This window comes from Pyrus communis, chromosome 5 (assembly GCF_041283825.1).
Source record: "Pyrus communis isolate YQ-2024b chromosome 5, ASM4128382v1, whole genome shotgun sequence".
NCBI lineage: Eukaryota > Viridiplantae > Streptophyta > Magnoliopsida > Rosales > Rosaceae > Pyrus > Pyrus communis.
In genome coordinates, this window is record NC_142569.1 from 33,004,243 (window position 1) to 33,025,824 (window position 21,582).

At 36.5% G+C, this 21,582-nt stretch overlaps 3 protein-coding genes and 1 long non-coding RNA gene across 4 annotated transcripts; 2 read left to right on the plus strand and 2 right to left on the minus strand.

Moving 5' to 3' along the window:
- The first annotated feature begins 206 nt into the window (after positions 1 to 206).
- LOC137725090 (uncharacterized) lies at positions 207 to 2,056 on the plus strand. Its single transcript, XM_088693311.1, has 4 exons — positions 207 to 429; positions 519 to 634; positions 841 to 1,251; positions 1,820 to 2,056. Exons 1-4 carry the CDS (start codon positions 246 to 248, stop codon positions 1,886 to 1,888), a joined length of 780 nt encoding a protein of 259 aa, XP_088549437.1. The 5' UTR covers positions 207 to 245; the 3' UTR covers positions 1,889 to 2,056.
- A 1,514-nt stretch (positions 2,057 to 3,570) lies between these two features.
- Positions 3,571 to 5,238, plus strand: LOC137724255 (uncharacterized). The gene is made up of 2 exons (XM_068463032.2): positions 3,571 to 3,839; positions 3,935 to 5,238. Exons 1-2 carry the CDS (start codon positions 3,692 to 3,694, stop codon positions 5,122 to 5,124), a joined length of 1,338 nt encoding a protein of 445 aa, XP_068319133.2. The 5' UTR covers positions 3,571 to 3,691; the 3' UTR covers positions 5,125 to 5,238.
- An 882-nt stretch (positions 5,239 to 6,120) lies between these two features.
- On the minus strand, positions 6,121 to 7,154 carry LOC148697180 (uncharacterized). Its single transcript, XR_015963157.1, has 2 exons — positions 6,963 to 7,154; positions 6,121 to 6,779 (listed from the first exon to the last, which is right to left on the minus strand). It is a non-coding gene; the product is annotated as an uncharacterized LOC148697180 (long non-coding RNA).
- Positions 7,155 to 7,747: 593 nt separating this feature from the next.
- LOC137725678 (protein BYPASS1-LIKE) lies at positions 7,748 to 9,462 on the minus strand. Its single transcript, XM_068464448.2, has one exon. It carries the CDS (start codon positions 9,236 to 9,238, stop codon positions 8,045 to 8,047), a length of 1,194 nt encoding a protein of 397 aa, XP_068320549.2. The 5' UTR covers positions 9,239 to 9,462; the 3' UTR covers positions 7,748 to 8,044.
- Positions 9,463 to 21,582: the final 12,120 nt, after the last annotated feature.

Here is a 21,582-nt window from a genome sequence, read left to right on the forward strand (position 1 = left end):
TACAAATTTGGAATTGTTTGAATTTTAACACGTATTTGTTTAATAACGAAAATTCTTGTCTTATCTGGTGAAAATTTTCTTAAACAAGCTGACACTCTAAAAAATACAATATCAAATTTCTTTGTTGATAAAGATTTAAATCTTTAACCTAACTCACCATGAAAAATTCCTAACTCTGATTTGCCAGAGACACATAGATAAACGGCATGGGTACAAAGGACTGAAGCCTCTGACTAATTTGAATAATGAACCATCTTTATACTTTGGGGTTACAGAAAAATTTAAAAGAGAAGCTCTCAATGAAGTTCTCCATGCTCGTCTTCCTGTGCTTGCTCTCTTTCCTCTTCCAGCATTCTCACTCCACCACAATACTAGTTGATGGAGTTTCAGAGTGGAAAAACCCAACTGTTCATGTGGGAGACTCCGTCAGTAAGTAGTTTGTATTTGTCAAAAACCAAACAAGTTCAACAACTTTATTTTCTTTGTTTTTGATTCAATATTTTCTTGAACATTTTCAGTTTTCAAGCACAAGTATCAGTACAGCCTCTACATTTTCCAGAACCAAAGGGCTTTCGATCTCTGCAATTTCATTCAAGCCACCCTACTTACCAAACCTAACTCCACCTCCTTCACGGTATATATATATCTATCTCTCTCTCTCTCTCTAAACTGGCTCTGTTTTTCTGTGGGATTCTTGAGAATTAGCTGAACTAAATCTGTGTTTGAACTTGGGTTTTCAATAAATTAGCTTCAAAACAAGTAAATTATCATCTGGGTCAGTCATGATTTTCTCAAAGATTTGAGCTTTCTGACTGAAATTCTTGTTTTTACATTGCAAAGTGGCACCCATCACGCACTGGTTTCTTCTACTTTGCCTTCAACAATGCCTCTCTGCTCAAAACATGCCAAAACACCCAAAAGCTGGCCATTATAGTCTCCTCCTCAGCACCGCCGCCGCAAAGTTCAAGTTCAAGTTCAACAATCTCTCCGGAGCTTCCTCCAACGGCGGCCCCAACCCCGAAACCTGGTGGTGGAGGAGCATCTTCTCCAGTATTCCCATGGCCATTCCATCCTCGCCAAGTGGCCTTGTCTCCCAGTCCACAACCAAGCGTAAATTCTTCGGTGACGGATAAAGGCGGCGGTGGAGGCGGAATCCCATTTATTAACAGTAATCCTGCTGTTCCTCTGCCTACTGGTGAAGTGGATTCTGCTACAATACACCCTGTACCAACCTCTGGCCACCAGAGACAGGTAATAATAATACCACTGCGTCTTCCACGTCTTTACTAATTGTCAATTGATTTTAAGTTGAACACTTAAGCAGTGTAACCTTTTTCGCCGTTGATAAAATTAATTTTCGGTTTCATGTCAAACAGTCAAATTTGTACTATTCATCAGTAGGTTTGTAGTTTTTGACTTCATGGACTGAAGCATTAACTTGTGCTCATTTCTTCATGTATCTTTAAAAATTAAAAGTTGTTTAGCACATAAGATAATAGTAACCAGGGAAGTACGCCTAAATGTCGAGAGATTCTCTTATGCAATGCAACTAATATTTCATCTTAGTGGAGTTATTGTTTAATAAACGATTCTTAATTGTTCCAAAAATGAACAATTTGTTTAATAAACGATTGATACATGGTAAATTGGTGACTTTAAGAAAATCTCTCTTACAAGACATGTTATTATATACATGAAATTGTATGTGTATGTAGCTTTTGTATGATGAAAATGTTGTGTGAATGCAATTTTCTTTACATTTTTTACTTTAAATTTTGATGGGAGGTTGATTGGGTTTCTTTTGGATTGTGGGTTGCAGGTGTTGGTGGGGTTATTTTCTGCTCAAATGGAATTGGCTCTATTTTGTGCGGTTTTCCTGATGATGTAGAGAGAGAGGAGGGGGGGGGGGGGGAGAGAGAGAGAGAGAGAGAGGGGGGGAGAGAGATGGTATGTACTTTGTAAAATAGTAAATTGAATTCTGAGGTAGGTAGTTTAATCTTTTATTAGAGTATTGTAATGATGGTTTGATGAGTCTAAAGTACCTGCTTTTTTAACAGTGATGATTATACACCATATAATGATGGAATTTTTTTTTTTCGAGAAGATGATCCGGTACACTAAATGTTTAATACAAATGGTTGGAAAATTTTTGTTTAAACATCTAACTATTTTTATTATAACATTTAGTGTACCAAACCGTTTTTGCAAACTATTAAAAATCTCTTGCAATGATGCTCCTAGATTACAGTCCCTACTTTGGAATTCATTACCACTTTTGCTGCTTTAGTTCTTGGCATGCAATCAATTGCTAATTTCTCTCCTTTTTTTTATCCTCACGTTTTATCATGCTCCTTTCTCCACTTTTATTTTTGGAGGAATTTTATTTTAAATTTCAAAAGCCACAAGACCAATGACCAGTTTGAGCAAAGTTATCCCAGATCAATTGAGGACTTTGGATCCCTCACAACCACAAATGCACAACCGATTAAATGATTCATGTTCTACACCATTTGAAAAACTCTCTCATGACCTGTGATCCATTTTCCAAATAAATTTCAAGTTTACAATCTGAACCACCCTATGCGGATGTGGCTGGATGAGTGGAGCTGGTGGGCATTGATAGTATCTGCATACTACTATAGAACATGGAAAAATGAAACAAGTTGAGGTACTTGACTTAAAAAAGTCATTTTTCTTAGCAAACAAATTGCAATTTGATGAATGTCGATAAATTTTCCATTCACTTGAACTAATGGTCGGAAATTAAAAATGGTGTGTGGGAGGTAAAATTGGTGTATAGATAGCACACCCCCTTTCTTTCTTTTTTTATCAAAAAGAGAGGGAGCTAGGGTTCAAACTTGAAATCTTTTCCAACTCAAGTATTGTCTATTAGTAAATAATACGTTAGTTGGCCAAAACTGTGTTCTCTTTCATTTGTTTGACTCCATGTAGTTTAACGGAACTCTCTCTACGACCGACCATGCCACCCATCTTCCGACCAAAGAAAAAAATATTCAAGCCAGGCCTTCCCCCTATATTCAGGCTCTCACACACCCCTACTAGTTCCACTCACCCTTCTTTATTTTTACTCAATGGAGAAATTTTTCAAATTTTTCAGTATTTAAGCAAGTACTTCACTTATTATAATATAAATTGAGAGACACAAAAAATATATATATTTTCCTCCACTTGTATTATGACATGTGAAATATCGCTTAAATATCTGGCATTTGAAAAAAATTTCTCCACACACTCGATGAGTCTTGACCGAACAACCACGTGTTCTGAGCAAGGGGCTTGTGACTAGTTTAAAATTAAATATCATCTGGTCAACAATTAATTAAATTTGATATTTATCAAGCTTCAAGAATAACCCCAAATTTGATTAGGCCCAAGGGCTATCTTGGCAGTTGCATGTTTTGGCATAAAAAGCAACCGTTAGCTTCCCGCCGAGGCAAACAACAATAAAATGGAAAGCAAGGGATTTAAACTGTCGCAGCCGCCCTTATCAACAAGCAATGAATATGTGCTTACTTTGTTCATCTGCTCACCCTAAAAAACCATTTTTATTATGTTTTATGTGCTCTATTAACATGCCCCTCACCCATTCAATAGCCACATTCTCCTACCCCTTTTTATTAACTAAGATTTAAGAGTTTCCGAAATTGATTTCTAACGCGAAAAACCGCCAATGGATCTAGAATTAGGACTCAAGATCACCCATACCGTAGACGATCATGTCTCCTCTGCCAACTTTCGGATTGCCAAGGATAGATCCGGTCCTCTTTTCGTGTCTAAGGAAACCGAAAGCATGTTCATCCTCACCGGCCATCTTAAAGGTCGGTACCTTTTCATTTATCTTATTAATCTGTGTTCGCGTAGTATTTGCAAGTGTGTGTTTTTGCTTAAGAAACTAATTTTTGGATAAATGCAGGTTATAGAAAAGAGCGTGTGTGTATTGACATAAATGAAGATGGGACGCAGATAGGCATCAGTGGGGAGAAGCCAGTTCAAGAGAAGGTGATGTCAGGATGGATAATGCACAAGAAAGAGGTGGAGATGAGGGGTTTCAGAAAAGTCTTTCGAATTCCGGATGGAGTGGTTTTGGATCGAATCAAGGCCAAGTTTAATGTACACGAATCAAGCCTCACGATCGTCATGCCAAAATCAGTGAAAGGAATTCGCGGGGTTGGGATCGAGGAAGTGAAGGAAGATGAAGTGGATACAGGGAAACGGCAGCTCACACAGCCTCCCACAGCTGAAGAAGTCCCTGAAAAAGATGGTTTTAGGGGGAAAATTGAGGGAGAAATTGGTGAGACCGAGAAAACGAAAGTAGAAGAAAATCGTCGAACTGATGCAAAAGGGGTTGATGAAGTCATCGGAAAGGACACGAGAGGAAGCACAGTTAAGGAAGAAGCTAAACATTCAAAGGCTCAAAGTACGCAACACAAAACAAAATCTGTTTCCGAAAACAATGAAGAGTCAAAAGTTGCAAAGGTAGAAGAAGCTGATGTGCTTTTGAAAGAGAAAGTTGGAAGAAAGGAATTGGAAACAGATCAAACTGTAGCGAATAGGGTTCCGAAGAGAGAGAATGCTGAAGTAACACGTGAAGTTAACAAGCCTTCACAAGAAAACCAGGTCACTGCTAAGCATGACACAACAGAAGAAAACTCTTCTGAGCTCCCAAAACTGGAAGCGCCAAAGGCAGGGATTGAGGAGCACGTTCGAAGCGGACAAGAAAGCGGCGAATCATCAAAGCAAGCAGAAGATACAACAGCTACACAACAAGAAGCACAAGTTCAACGCGAAAAGAATGCGGATGGAATTCGTAGAGAAGGCGATGCTCAGCTACCAAAGCAAGAATCCATCAAAGAAGGTCAGGGAAGCGGAGTTCAAGAAAGAGCGAAGAACGAAGAACACATCAAAGAGAAGGAAGAGGATGAATCTTCCGAAATGGAGGAACAAAGTGATGTGGATGATAAGAAATCAAGTGATGATCAAGAGAAGAAGGATGGAAGGGAAAAGTCCAATCTGCTGTGCTCTCCTTTTATAATTGCAGGTTCAGCACTTATTGTGTCCCTGGTGATGCTAGCAATCAACAAGATTAGAACTAGAAAAAGATAGCTTCTAATCTGTGTGTAGAGTTAAGAGAGCTCAGACTCTCACTTCCTTGTTACATTTAATGTTCAATTTTTCACTTATTTTGAATTATAACTCATGCATTTGAGATTGGGTAAATATCCGTGTCCAACGATATTCTAAGCACATCTCCCTCCTCATTAGTGTAAATAATACCGTTTGTTAAAAAAAAATAAAAAAATAAAAAAAAATCTTTGAAAGCTGAAAGTTATACGGTTTAGTAGAGTTTTTTTTTTTTTTTGTTTCCCCCACTTATAAGTGGTAAGTTAAAAGAACTTCTATGAATGTCAAGTTAGACATTAAACTGTTATTGTTGACCACTTGTGTGGCTTGGTATAAATTTACTGTAATCGTAATTAGATAGACATTTATCAAATAGTCAACAAGTCATAATAATTTAGTATTAAATTATCTAATCATAACGTCTCATCATAATGGAATACAGAAATTTCATGAAAGCTTTTACAATTCCACAAAGTGATAATTGAATAAACCCCACCTACGTTATTACATTTTTGTCCAAAACGATTGGTGGGTTTGAGTTTTAAAAGTTGAGTCTATGTATTAGAAGAGAAAACAATCTGTGCATTACACATATTCGGAATCAAAACTCAAATGTGATTTATTTATTTTTAGTTGAATAACATTTTATCTCGTTTGAACTGTACTTTAAACGAGAACTTGTATATAAGTTTCAAGTCTCCAATGCATTAGATAGATTCAGACTTAGACTCAAATATAAAATAAGTGATACTATTCACACACCTCTATTTACCTTCGACACACGCTTCTCAATTTGCAACCGTTGAATTGCATGAATTGAAGAGATCAAAGAACAGAAACTTATAAAAAGTGTGTAAAAGGTAAAAATAAGTATGTAGATACCGCTACCTTATAAGATTTGAGTCCAAATTATAAGATTTGAGTCCAAATTAAATTTTCAGTACATCGAAGATGACCTTAGTCGTTAGTGGCAACCAATTAAAGGCACAAGAGCTGGCTATTGGCATTTATGGCTCAACACCTAAAAAGGAACCCATGTAGGATGCATGTCCAAAACACCATAAATTCATAAACCCACCTACCAAATACATGCCATATGAACTCCATCAAATCAATACAAAAGACAAAAACTAGCTTTTAGCACTCAAACCCTGCATTTAGCAACAGCTCATAGATAGCTACCCTTTTTTACAAATTCGCAATTTGGAAAATTAGGGTCAGCTCCTCTCCTCTGGCAGCCTCTCATTTCGACGAGGTAGGTATGCACTCTGCCGTCGCCTGATGTTTATAGGCGACCAACTGCATTATTAATCCTCCCCTTTCGACTTCAGGATAAGACAGTGACGGATTACCGGAAAATTTTATTTTTATCTAAATAATAGCTAGAGGAAATCATCACAAGACCGATTAGAATCGGCTCAATTCGATGCACACGATTAGTTATGCGTATCTCGTGCAAAGTCAAAGTATGCTCCCGCGTGTACAGGCGATTGATAACAACATACAGTGCCGGTTATCAGCAGTACCTGCTATCCTTGCGAACTGCTACAGGATGGGACTGCTTCAATGTATTAAAGCTCGCATTTCGCTAGACTGCTTGCAGTGATTACATCCGTAGGTGGCGATCAAGTAGAACCCTGTACACCAAGTAGCATCGGTAGGAATACTAGTATTTTCGTGGTATACCAAAAGGAGGCAAGGATCATAGAGCAGACGACTCAGAGAATTCAGTTAAGAATAACATATACGCTCAGGACTTTAGTAGCAACGGGATTTTGCTGATGAAACAAGAAGCATCTTGAATAACTTTGGTCACGTACCTTTCTTTCCATTAGAAGGGAAGAAGGGAAACCATGACGCCAAAAGCGATGGAATTGTCTTTGCAAGAATTGGTACTCAGCCAAGGGAATGAATAAATCAAACCCTACAAAGTCAACCAAAAGAAATTTGCAGACGTCTTCACATGACCGAATAATAGTCAAATTCCTGCAGTAAAAAGTGGGAACATATGCCTGAATAACACCAACCAATCAATCTCAGCTTCACCAAAATAGTCAGAAATACATAAAAGCCTAACCTAATTGCATATGGAAGTCAGCAGAAACGACAGCAATCGCTATCATTTGGGGAAAGTTGGAGCTTCGATCTGTGCTTAAAGCTGCATATTCAAATAATGCAAGCAGAAAATTCCAACAACAATCGAACAGCAGATTTGTTTTATTTCTTCTGTCTGTTCACTAAGCATTGACCAGTGAAAATATAACTACTTATTATAATCCAATTTTGAAGAAAAACAAAAGGTGTAATCCTTATACACAACTGCTGCAAAGAGACTAAATTCGGAATCTTTGATGCGCATTGTGTAATTGAATCAAATGATTTCGTTTGCTAACTCAAATAGTCGAGTTCATTACAAGCAGTTTGTTGCCCCCTCTGCACCTATGTTCGAATTCCCCTCCCCGTAGTTCAAGATTAGATTAGAATATCGCTCAAATCAATGAGCGAGAAATTCATCCTACAAACCCTCCAGTATCTCATGTGCAGCAGCAGCCAGAAGCATGCTCAGAGAACAAAAGAAAATTTGATGTAACAATTGAACCAAAAATGAGAAAGAGCAGCAGCCAGAAGCATGCTCAGGAATTCCATTACACAAAGGCAAATTAAATCAGCAACAACACAAATTAAAGGGCAAGTAGAAGGAAAAAAAGGACCTCCACGGAAGCCGGTCCATTTGCATAATCCTAATTTCTATACACAATATATATGGTGATTACTAATCCATTGAGTGATGACTAAATACAAAGAAAGAAAAAAGTCATATCTCCTCCTTACCCAATTTTTATTGGCGCCAAAATTGATCTCATCATCGTCTTCTTCTTCAATTGGCAATTGATTTCGATGATCATTCAGGGTTATTCGTTCTTCCGAACGAGTCCATCCCCTCCGTTCGGCTTTTTACAATTCCATGGAACACCTCCCTGACCTGCCGCTCTAGAGGATCCAACCCCTCCTTAATCCCCTGGCACAGGCTCGACAGTTCCTGCACTCTCTGCCTCACCTCCCTCTCCTTCTCCTCCGCAAGCGGGAAGTGCGCGGAGTCAGCCAGATCGCCAATCACCCGAGAGCACCGTTCGATCTGATGAATCTCCTTCAACAATGCGCAGGCATTCCTCCTGTCCCGCCGCTTCGACTCGTCCATAATCCGCTCGTGCAGAGACAGCATTGACCCCGCCCACGCGAAGCTCCTCGGCACGTTGAAATGCACCTGCAATCCCCTGTCCTGGCAGGGTATCGCCGCCACCAGTGCCCACATTACGAACAGCAAAACCGAATTGATTGTGAAAACCGCCGGGGCCAGCCCACTGGAGGCCAAATTTTCATTGGGCCTCGGGGCGTATAGATTGTTCCCGATTGCTTGGAGCTGCCTGGCGGCCGACCACGACCGTGAGACGCTCCAGGACAGAGATCGGAAGTGGCCGAACGACCGGTGCTGCTGGTGCTGATGATCCTTTGTGTTGTTGTTTCGGCCGAAGGAGCGGTTCCGGTGGGCTATGGTGGTGTTGGAGGAGTCCTTGTCGTCGAGCATTGCGATGGCTAGGTCGACGAGGGCCTTCTTCGCCCGGCGAAATTGGCCCTCGCCGAGCGTCCTGTCCCGGTCTAGCGCGACGAGGACGATGTCGAGCAGCTTGAGCCACTGGCGCATCTGCTCCATTCCGTCGCGGATGGCGTTGCAGACGTCGAGGGCCTTGACGTGGCGCTCGAAATAGTCGGAGATGTAGCGGTCGACGGTGGGTTTGGAGATGTGGGTTTTGGTGGAGGAGAGGATGAGGAGGGTTTTGAACTCCTGGTGTATGCGGATGAAGGATTCGAGGAGGTCTCGGAGCCATGGGAGGGAGAGGAGGTCGTGGGCGGAGGAGGAGAGGTTGTGGAAGCAATTGGCGACGTGGGTTTGGAAGGAATCGAGGTCCAATCCGCCACTACCGCTGCCACCTGAAAGGCCGTGACTTTCCATTGAATTCAACTGATCGCGTCTGAGACTGAAGATTGACCTTCCGACTTGATTGGAACCAGCTGACGAGTATTCCGTCGCTGGCATTTCTCTCACAGTCCAATCCAATCCAACCCAACCCAATCCAAATTCAATTCAAATTCAATAGGATTATAAACAAGTAGAGAGAGAAAGAGGAGTGTGTTGGGAGGAGAGAGAGGTGAGAGAGTTGGAGGGACAGAAGGCGGAGAGAGTCTGCGTTTTATGGAGGGGAAGGGAGGGGGGTTCGGGATAGAAATGAGATTAAGAGTTTAACCATAATTAGTGAGACTTTAATCACTCTCTTAGTTACTTTACTTTGCGCTAATTAACTTTTGTGGTTTGCTAACGGGGCACGCGAAGCGTACACGGGGCGGACACGGTGGATGTGAATATTTGGAGCTCCACACACTTTTTAATCTTGCTTTTCTAACTTTTTCCTTTATTTAAGATTTAACCGCGGATAAACGAGAGAACGAACTGCATCTGGGCCGTTGATTTTTATGTGTTTACTTTTGGATCGCCGAGGGTGGGGGCGTGGTGCCACGTGGGGGACGAGGACGGAGTCGTTGCGCCGAGGGGTGTACACTTGGACGGTAGAGCTGGGTCTTTGTTGGCGCGTAAATTGGAGGGGAGGGGAGGGGAGGGGAGGGGAGAGGAGAGGAGAGGGAGGGGGACGGATGGATATGATTGACTGACTGCGTCCTGGTCCTTCTAGAATAGAAAGTGGGTGAGAGGGAGAGGGCGGGACCGAGTGTTATGTGGGGCCCAGGGAGGAAAAGATGGATGACGTGTGTCGTTTTCTTTATTTTGATGGAGTTGCCACTGGTTCGTTGAAGAAAACGTCAAATTCCTGTCTGCATGCTGGTCACTGGGTGGGCCCCACGCCCTCTCCTCCGGATTCGTTTTCTTTTAACTTTCAACTTGAGTTTAAATGAGCAAGTTTTAATAAAATATTTTCCGTATTGTTTATTTTTAATGAAAAAAATTATATTTTTATCTTTTTCTGACATTATTTTTTACATATTTATTTGTTATTTTTTTATTAAAATTAAAGTTTTTTTTTCGTTAATTTTTCTATTCAAAACCAAAATAAAACACAAGTTTTAGTTTTTATTTTTGGGATTAGGATACACATGTTTGGCTCTTGCAGATATAAAGTTGATGTGCAAATAATTTTATAGAAATACTAATAACAATCATATGACTTTAAACCTAAACCCACTGTAAAAAGATCTTGTCGAAGCTTTCAACCCTACTCAAGTAAATTAAAATGAGAGCTAAGTAAATGATAGATTACATCGGGTAATTCTTAAAAATTAACATCTCATGCTTACAATCTGTCGATAACCCCGTTGGAGCAAATCTGTAAGCAAATGCATTTGAATCCCACATCGTCTGCAAGCGCACCAATTCTATAACAAAGTTTTTGCTACGTAAGTAACTTAATCTGTTGTGAGAGAGTGTAACTTTGGTGTCAATATATCATAACATGATCTTAATGTGAAAACCTTCACCTTTCTTGGAATGCATGACCCCCATATACATTTACATAATTGTATTTTAATGCCTTCCAGTGTGATTTTCCAACTCCTTTGCTACATGGTAAGCACTACGAACAGGGTGATTTGTCTTTATTGAATCTATAGATCATCTCATAAATATTTATTTTAATGTGAAAACTGTTTGATCATTTATATAAATTAAACAAGTTGACGCTTGATCATTGGGATATTACTTGTTAGTACTATAAATCGTCAATTTGTTAGACACATATAGATCGGTTAATCATAAAGATATTACTTATAAACATAAGCATCTATTTGTTTGACACATATGAATTGGTTGATCAAAAACATATTACTTATAAACATAATCGTCTACTTGTTTGACAATGTAAGAATTGGTTGATCATAAAGATTTTACTTATTACAATAATTGTCAATTTGTTTGATACATATAAATAACTAAACAACGTTCTAATTGAATCAAAACTTCTAGAGAACCCTTGAATGATGATTAAGAGAATAAAAAGTTTATATTAATAACAAAGAATGCACCTCTAAACAAACCTTGTCGGAATTTCAGCACGGTACAAGGAAAAAAGTGCGTCTGAAATTCGAGCATGCTTTTTATAAAGGATACAATTTTGTTATTTACATGTAAAGAATTATTTCTCCTTACATCATTTCATTGCACGAATTTTATAATTTGAATTGTCCATTTTTTTTATTGTTATCTAAAGATCATCTCTAGAATATTTATTTTGATATGAAAACCGTTTAATCAATTATATGAATTAAACAAGTTGATAGTTGATCATTGGGATATTACTTGTTAGTTCCATAACCGTTGATTTGTTAGACACATATAGATCGGTTGATCATAAAGATATTACTTATAAACATAATCTTCTATTTGTTTAACACTTATGAATTGGTTGATCATAAAGATACTACTTATTACAATAATTGTCAATTTGTTTGATACATATGAATAACAGCCTTCCAATTGAACCAAAACTTCTAGAGACGACCTTTAAATGATGATTAAGAGAATAAACACTTTAGATTAATAACAAAGAGTGCACCTCTAAACAAACCTTTGTTGGAAAAATTAGGGTCTACTTGCTATATTAAGTCACATATAAAATCAAGAAATAATTCATGCAATTATATATCACAATAATGCATGTACATGAGTAACCAATGTTAAATGAACATGACATAATGGATTAGAAAAACCAAGAAAATACGGTCGAGGCAAGTGTTGGACACTTTGTCCTTAAAACAAGTTTACGCCCCACTACGGTGCTCTTGGTTGATCGGCGCATATCTCCCAAGATACACCGACCACGTCCTTGTAATAGTAGCACTCCAAATCACAAAGCTCCATGAACCATGATTGTGTTGAAAACTTTCTCATATGGACTCAATGAGACTATCTAATATTTAGTGCACTCTATGTATGATTATGTAAACGAATGAAAAGTCCTCTTGGTGATTATAGGGGCTTCTCTATTTATAGAATGTGAGATACCTCTTTAGAAAGCATGTGACTATTCATGAATAGTCAAAAGTTGCAACACTTCATTTAAGTAGACATATCTTTCTACCAGAAGGCTCCACTTCTAATTTCAATTAATAAATTTAATATAATATTATTATTATTAAATTTTCCAACAACCTTGCTGAATTTTAGCATGCTACAAGAAGAAAAGTGCATCTGAAATTCGAGCATGTTTTTTTTATTAAGGATGCTATTTGGTTATTTACATGTAAATAATTATTTCTCGTTACATGACGTCATAACATCATTTCATTGTACGAACTTTATAATTTGAATTGTTCATTTCTCTTTATTGTTACCTAAAGATCATCTCTAGAATATTTATTTCGATATGAAAAACCGTTTAATCATTTATATGAATTAAATAAGTAGATGCTTGATCATTAGGATATTACTTGTTAGTATTGTAACTGTCGATTTGTTAGACACATACAGATCAATTGATCATAAAGATATTACTTATAAGTATAATTGTCTATTTGTTTGACAATGTATGAATTGGTTGATCATAAAGATATTACTTATTACAATAATCGTCAATTTATTCAATACATATGAGATCTAAACAGTCTTCCAATTGAATCAAAACTTCTAGAGATGACCTTTAAACGATGATGAAGAGAATAAACAATTTAGATTATAAGTTCGTACGTTGAAATAGTGTCATGTGAAGATGTGAAGATAAAGAGAAATAGTTCATTACATATGAAGAGCTAAGTAGTATGACTGCTTGCTAGAAGTAGTTCTTAAATAACAATATTACTTTTAAGAAATATCAATAACTAAGATGACAAGAGTATCTTCAATGGAGTAATCAAATGAGTAGTCAAATTCCTTTTGATGAGCCATATAGAGAAAATCAAGCTCTAATTTCCTACTTCCACATGTGTAGGCAAAACTAGACCCCCACATCTCTCTTTATAATAAAGTATTTCAAGTGAGGGCAAGAAGACAAAAATAAAAAATAAGTCAATGCGTAATGCCATGATGACCAACTATTTAAACCAAATTTATAAACTATATAACGTAATTGTTGGTGATTGGATTATTACTTACGTATTGATTAATGTGCTTGTTTTCTCACATCACATAATTTGCAAAATTTGGTTTAAAAAATTAGCCTACCTAGCATTACTATAATTAAATATCAAATTGAAACAAAATAATAAAGTAAAATTTTGTCAACTTAGTTTGCTTATTTCTATTAAAGTGATATATTTTTTATAAAATAATTGAGTAAATAATTTGTCACGTCAGCTACTATAGTACAATTTTATTGATTATGTTTGCCTATACCATATAAAATCCCTAACAATATGCCACTACTTTTATAAGAGAATCAGTTTAGGCATGCTTGATTAAGAAAACGAGTTCACGTGTGGGTTGGTGCTCCCCATTCCCCGAGGACTGGGAGATCAAATTGATCAATCCTACTGGATAAGAATGTTATTTTCCAAAACTGAAGGGAAACTTATTGATGGGAGACAAAGAAAATCTATTTACTTATTTCTATTTAATTCAATTATTGACACGAAATTCGTTATCATTTTTTTTTTTAATGATTAGTTGATAACTTTATCATAATTATCGATCATTAAGAACATAAAAAAGATTCATAAAAACATTACAATTTCAATATCTCTTTAATTATCATTGTGTAATTCACGAGAATTTTTATTTTTTTTATTACATATTGGAAATTGGAAACTGATAATTTGGCTCAAGCTAGCCTGACATTTATATTCATTTTCTTTTTTCTCTTACAACTAGTTTTCTATTATTCCGGTCCTTTCTTTTGGACAACGACAGTTGAAGTCAAACCCTCTATAATTCAATCCTGTGTGCTAAAAAAAATTAAAATAACATGCACATCAGTATGGTGAAGTATTAAACAACTTCTTATAAAAAAATTAATTGATTACTTCTTTCATGCATGGCACTCACCTTACCAATATTCAACAAATAATGAGTTCCAATCGTGTCAGTGTCACGCCAGTATTGTAATTGAAATTGTGCAAAGTGAGACACGAAATATTATTGAAAGAGTAATGTAAGTCGCTTTTAATTGGGCATTGTTTGTGAGATTTGACCATAGCTTTGAAAGGGCACTTTGACAAAATAATAACATTAATTTGCAAATGTTAACTAACTTTGCACAATCTCTGTTGAAATATTGAAAGTGCTAATCAAATACATAAACTAACATTAACTATATACTTTTCTTTCCCTCAACCAATTGTACCATTTGCAATCTTCTTCATGTTAACACCCAAAATTTGTAGGTTAACAAATTATAATAATAAATCATTGGAGGGCTTTGAGTATGAAGTGAAACGGACAGAACTCAAAGATATAAGTGGTTTTGTCCTTAAAACTGAGCTACATACATTGTGGTAGTTGGATTAATATTGATATCAAGACTACAATAGCGCTTCGGTAATACAGGAATATCCTCTCTCTTGTCATCCGACCCCTATTCAAGAAGTCTTCACCCCTTTATATAGGCCCTCAATGAACCCCTCGGCCTTAAGTCGCCACCACTTGGCATTTAATGTGCCACTTATGTAGCCTAGAGTGCTGGCATCTTTTCATCTTTCATCCTAACATTCGGTGATGAAGTAACAGGTGCTTAACTTGAATAACACGTCTTGACAAATCAATATGAGCCGAGAACTCTGCTTGCCCTCGATTATCCAACCCCACCTTCTAAGCATCGTTCCGATTGCCTTTACGTCTTGTCCTAGGCCTCTTTGTCATTGAATGGTGGTTATCATGCAACATGATTGACATTTGGATAAACCTGTTTTTGGGAACTAGTGCCATAAAGTTGTCAGTCTGCTCACATGCCCATGAGGTCATGATCCTTCTTGTGCGCTCTAGTCAGGGTTTATGAGTAGTCGGCTATTTCGCTCAGTCGTATCCTCTTCTACAAGCCCCTTGGGCCTTGGGCTTCTCGACAGCTCTTGAGCCTTCTGAGGCTCACTTCTCGGCTTGCACCATTATTTAGGTTTAAAAGCGCCCAGTGTTAACACTTCCTAAGATCTAGGGTTTCTCCTCATGAATGAATTTGAAACCAATTAATTACTGTAGTTCAGTTTTCTTCACCATGTAAAAAAATCAAACCTAGCCGAACCAAATCGATCAATCTAATTTGACACAACCCTAGCTTTAGCCATACTCGCAATCATGTAGCTATACTCGCAATCATGTCAGCATTTTTTGTCAATGACTAGTGCGTTTTTCCCCATCTAGGTGTTGGAATTACTTTTCTTTCAAAAAAGAAAGAAAAAAAAGGACAAGCGCTTAATTGCACGTTTGTCTACTCTTTCTAGAGAAATGAAAAGTGCAATAATATGATACCATTACTTAATTTCTGAAAAGTTTAATTTTAGAAAAGGATCATCGTCAGATTTTTTTTCTAAAGATCTAAGGATTCCATGATCATGATCTTTTATCGTACATCGTGCTGTTAGAAATCATTTCAAAATTTAAAATTTAAAATTAAATATAAATAGTACCTAACAAAAACTGACCGTACGATGTACAATAAACTATCATGATCACGAGATCTCTAAAATCCCCAAAAAAAAGATCCGGCAAGATCCTTTTCCTTTAATTTCGAATCTCAAAATTCTGTGAAAAGAAAGAAAAGTTAAATCGTCCGACCTGGTTCTTGGAATAATTCACTTTTGCTCTTCACATGATGCAATTACAGACATCGTGGATAGTGTTTATACTCGTCCTGAGAAAAAGCCAGCCATGCATATTCCAAATTAACTAATATTAAATTGTTGAGTGTCCACTTGTTACAGCTTCCAAAACTTGAAGAGATAAATGATAAAAAGACTCACTTAAAAGTAAGACTTCGCATGAAGTTTTTGTGATCTCACGTTTTGACATAATTTTCGCGCCATCTTTATAAAATATTACACCAAAATTATAAGATGACGGAGAGGTTTTTGCTTGAATTAAGACTAATGAGTATATATTTTCAATTTTGGACTAGCTATCTTAACAGATTTTAGGTGAGATAAAAATATTATTTTGTTGAAATTGAGAATGAAATAAATATGTTTTAACTTAAGACTCTTATTTTTTTTCATTCCTTGTATGTCAATAAATAAAGGATGAATTAGAATGATACACATACTTTATATTTGTATTGCTGGTAAGTAAATATGTCGCTAATTCTTATACATCAGCTAGTATAAGAATCAAGTTTTTGCAAGTGAATTGTTTTGGTGTTTAGAGTACTCCTCTTATATTTATTACTTAACCGATTCAAACCCTCCTTATTAGTATAATTTAAAATCGTAATATTGTTTGTACTCAAATGGTTAATATCAATTGTATTAAAAAAAACATAATTTTACAATATAAAATGGGATTATTTTGAACCCAAATATTTCTATATAGAAGGGTCTCTCCTCGCAACAAACATGGATTAATAAACTTATCTTGTTCGAAAAACTTAACGAGACCAAACAAGCAACATAAAAGAATTTCCACATATATAAATTCTCATATACGTGGAGGTATGTGGGGTGGTGGACCTATGATCTGACGCAGCCACAAGTCATGGGTCCGTCTTATTAAATTGCTAATGCCCAAGTTGTCGTCCCACTATATCTTTCTGACATATGATGAACAGAATATAATATACATGCATGGCCCACTACGTGGGGGCTAGTGCGAAAGCTACGTGTCTTGGCTCTTTTCACACTTTTTACTTTTATTGTCATGGATTTCGAAAATGATTTGGATTGTCTGTCTTCCTCATCCTATATTATTTTTAATCTTTTTTTATTTTTATGATCACGATTAAGATACGTTAATATTTTATATTGATTTTTTATAGAAATAATAAAACAAAAAACAATGAGAATATAAAATGTTTACGTGGCGTAATCGTGACCACATAATATAGAAGGGGATAGGAAAGGTTCGAGATGGGGAGGACAGACAATCCAAGTCCTTTCGGAAAAGGATTAGGCAATTCAATGATCGTGACTGTTTATTGTACATCGTGCGGTCATAAGTTATTTCAAAATTTAAAATTTAAAATTAAATATAAATAGTACTTAATGATTTTTAATTGCACGATATATGATGAATAGTCACGATCATTGAATCCTAGGATCCCTAAGAAAAGGATAGAGGATCCTTTTCCATTGTTTTCACGCCTCTTTTCTTTTCCAATGTTTTCCCACTTCTCAGAGAGATTTTACAGTGTGATAAAAATATAGAATGATACAACACGTGTTGTTATACAAATAGTAAAATATGTGTGTTAAAAAATTAATAATTTAAATATTAAAATTTCTCATCACTTATATAAAAACAAATGATACACTACTCGTGTTCCGGTCACAGTAAAAAGTTTATCAACCTCCCTTCCCTCGCAACAAATCTGGGATATATCTCACTCTCTGCCCTAATACTGTGTGCAATGATACGGGTAAATCTCACCCCCGAGCCTCTTTAATTACTGGACTAAATTTTGAATAAATGTGGAAACATATTTTTGGGTTAAATTCCCTTCAGAAAATGAACCAAGAATAGCGGTGGTCCTCGCTCAAATTTTTGAGTTTTAAACCCTCGAGTTTTTTCCAGTCGTCGAGCTAAATTTTGAATACATATCTTTGAGGATGATGATCCATCTAATGTCTATTACTCAAGTTCACCATAAAATCCATCACCGAGTCAAGAACCAAGTCATGAGGAACATTATTAGTATTAGTAGTTGTAATTTTTATGTAGTATTATAATTATCGTTTTCAATCTTTAATTAGTGTTTTAGTTATCATTTGTATTGGTAATTGTTGTGAAATTGAAGCATTTATGTAGAACTATTTAAAGTTTCAAAATTTAAATCTTTATATTTGTAAATCGTAATTGTTGTTCCTAGACTTTCATGATTCCTGGATATGTTCAGTGATTTTTTTTATTATTTATTAAAGTTTGATATTTTTATGTTAAAATATTCATAAAAATAAATTAGATAATTTACAGAAATTGATTTTTTTTTTTAAATTATTAAAAAAATTTAGGCTAAAATCATTCTTTATTAATCTTGTCCTAAAATTTAAGCCAAAACTATTAGAAGAGAAAAGTTGTCTCTGGATTAGGACCTAAATTTTCTAAATTTTTTAGATTACAAATTAAAATTTTAGCCCACACCATTGCACATGGTCTAATAAACCAAGACACCAATATTTTATTTATTTATTTTCTTTTTAGGCTAACTACGTTTTACTGTGACATCCCACATCGCCTAGGGGAATGATCCTTAAATGTATATTCTCATCCTTACCTAGCACGAGGCCTTTTGGGAGCTCACTGGCTTCGGGTTCCTACGGAACTCCGAAGTTAAGCGAGAAGGGGGCTTGAGCAATCCCATGATGGATGCATTGGGAAGTTGCTCATGAGTTCCCAAAAACAAAACCGTGAGGGAATGGTAAGCCCAAAGCGGACAATATCGTGCTACGCTGGTGGAGCGAGCCCGGGAAGTGATCCGTCCCGGGCGGGGATGTGACAATTTGGTATCAGAGCCTAACCCTGGTGGCGTGTGTGCCGACGAGGACGTCGGGCCCCTAAGGGGGGTGGATTGTGACATCCCACATTGCCTAGGGGAGTGATCCTTAAATGTATATTCTCATCCTTACCTAGCACGAGGACTTTTGGGAGCTCACTGGCTTCGGGTTCCGTAGGAACTCCGAAGTTAAGCGAGAAGGGGGCTTGAGCAATCCCATGATGGGTGACCCACTGGGAAGTTGCTCGTGAGTTCCCAAAAACAAAACCGTGAGGGAATGGTAAGCTGAAAGCGGACAATATCGTGCTACGGTGGTGGAGTGAGCCGGGGAAGTGATCCGCCCCGGGGCGGGATGTGGGTGACCCACTGGGAAGTTGCTCGTGAGTTCCCAAAAACAAAACCGTGAGGGAATGGTAAGCCGAAAGCGGACAATATCGTGCTACGGTGGTGGAGTGAGCCCGAGAAGTGATTCGCCCCGGGGCGGGATGTGGGAAGTTGCTCAAGCCCCCTTCTCGCTTAACTTCGGAGTTCCTACGGAACCCGAAGCCAGTGAGCTCCCAAAAGGCCTCGTGCTAGGTAAAGATGAGAATATACATTTAAGGATCACTCCCCTAGGCGATGTGGGATGTCACATTTACTCTTTTAAAATAATAATTTTTTTTTAACAAACAATATTATGTTATCTATATTAAAGAGGAGAGGGTGAGTTTAGCCTTGCAATAGGCTAGTAATAATGTGGTTAAAATTCGCTTTTAACGAGAATTAAACATAAGACCTCTTACTTACAAATGAAGAGAAATACTATTAGACCGTAGTACTAAGTGACTTAAAATAATAATTTTTAGGTTTTAATTGTCTCACATTAAATCTGACACTTTTGAATTATCTCCCTTTGTTTGTTTGAACATCTAATTTTTTATTAAATTGATAATTATTTCTGTCAATGTGATGCAAATGTGGCTTATGTATCAACCAAAATACAAGTTGTACGCTCATCATGTTTTTTGTTTAATGAAATTTAAATATTCTATTTGAGCGGAGACATAAATTAGTATAATTTAAATGCTTTCTAATGTAAAATGAAAAATTTTTAAATTTCATGACTCATGATAAAAATCCCTCCAAACGTTTAGGGCGTGAAAAAAAAAAAAAAAAACTCTCTTTTCCTCGTTTCCTAAACAAAGAAAGAAATCCATCTTTCACTCTACCAAATATTATAATTAATTTTTATCATTTGAAACAATTAAGCACATAATTAAAAAAAGGAAAAATATAACAAAAAGAAACAAATTGCGACTTTCTTTTCCATTTGATATGGGTTCTTTCTTGGACCACAAGAAAAAGTAGTTTCCTGGTTGAAGATGAAGAAGAATCAAGAGCTTCGAGAGGATAATAAGCTTTGATTATATTTTGGAATTGGTCTTTTGAAATTTATTAAATGATTTGCGCTTCTTCTTCCTGAGTTGAAGAAATTTTTCAATGTACCGGATGCACGACTAGGTATAATAAGTGTTATAAAACAAAGGATGAGTACTGGAAAAAAAAAAAAAAAACCTTTAGCCAATTTTTTTGTGACATTTAGTGTACGGAACTGTGTTTCCGATACACTATAAAATCTCTCCTTGAGTTGATGCATGGATGGATGGAGTGGGACGTGTGTAGCACTGTCGCTTTGATGGAGGATGGTCAAAATTACGATATGCTTCATTCCATTCAATAATATATGTGATTGAATCAGTCTTCTGGTGTCGTTATTCTTTCAAAATGATTTTTATTTTAAATTTTTGATGATGCCATTTACTTAATTATATTCTTCATGATGTTATTCACGTACCATTCACTTAGATCGAATGATAGAAAGTTTGATAAAAATTACTTCTGAAATGACTAAAATTAATTTTTTAATATATATTTGGCAAAACACTTGGCGGACGCTTCCTTTTTCAAGCAGTTAGATTTTTAACAGAAATTTCTATATGTTTCTAATATAAGTACTTTGTTAAAATCTCTTTAGAGCAAAAGTGATTTTTACAGAAGCAATGAAGAATAAATATTTTAACAATTTAAATAAATAAATAGGAATGAAATATTCAAACTAAAAATCTTTTTCAGACACGAAGAAGAAAAATACTATTAGATCGATAGCAGCTTAATAAATTATTTTCAACAAATTGATTTATGGCAACCATCTTTGTGCGAATCCTCGTGAATTAAATGAAGTAGGAGGCAGATTTTATAGAGGAAAACAAAATAAAGCAAGAACCCAAAGTCAATAATAACATATGATAATAATTTGGAACTAGTAATAGTTAACTGTTTTACTGAGATGGAAAATAACTTGTATGACACAAGTATACCGTCACGATGATGTTTTGTATCAATAATACAAGAACATGTGTTATTTTCTTTGTACATATCATTATATCACTGACATAAAATATTACCATTATAGTATATCCGTGCCATAAAACTTGCTCTCGAGCATGAGAAATGACAGTTAGGGTGGGGGCCCTTTTTCTTATTTTAGGGTCTGCTATTAACGTGGTCCAAAACCATACATGCCCTAACACACACACCTCGCCCTAAAAAAACCGGACAGCAGCCACAGCCAATATAACCCCTATCGGTCAACCAAGCCAGGCATCTTGACCCTTGACTTTTGACGCATTCTTAAACCCTCAACCACCAATAAATACATCCGAATACCTAACTAGATCCAAGTTGTATATGGGGTGAACTTTGATAATTGTCCATGCACATGAGTGACTATCAACTCTAGTCAGTGCCGAAGTCAAAAAATCAGATTAGAAGG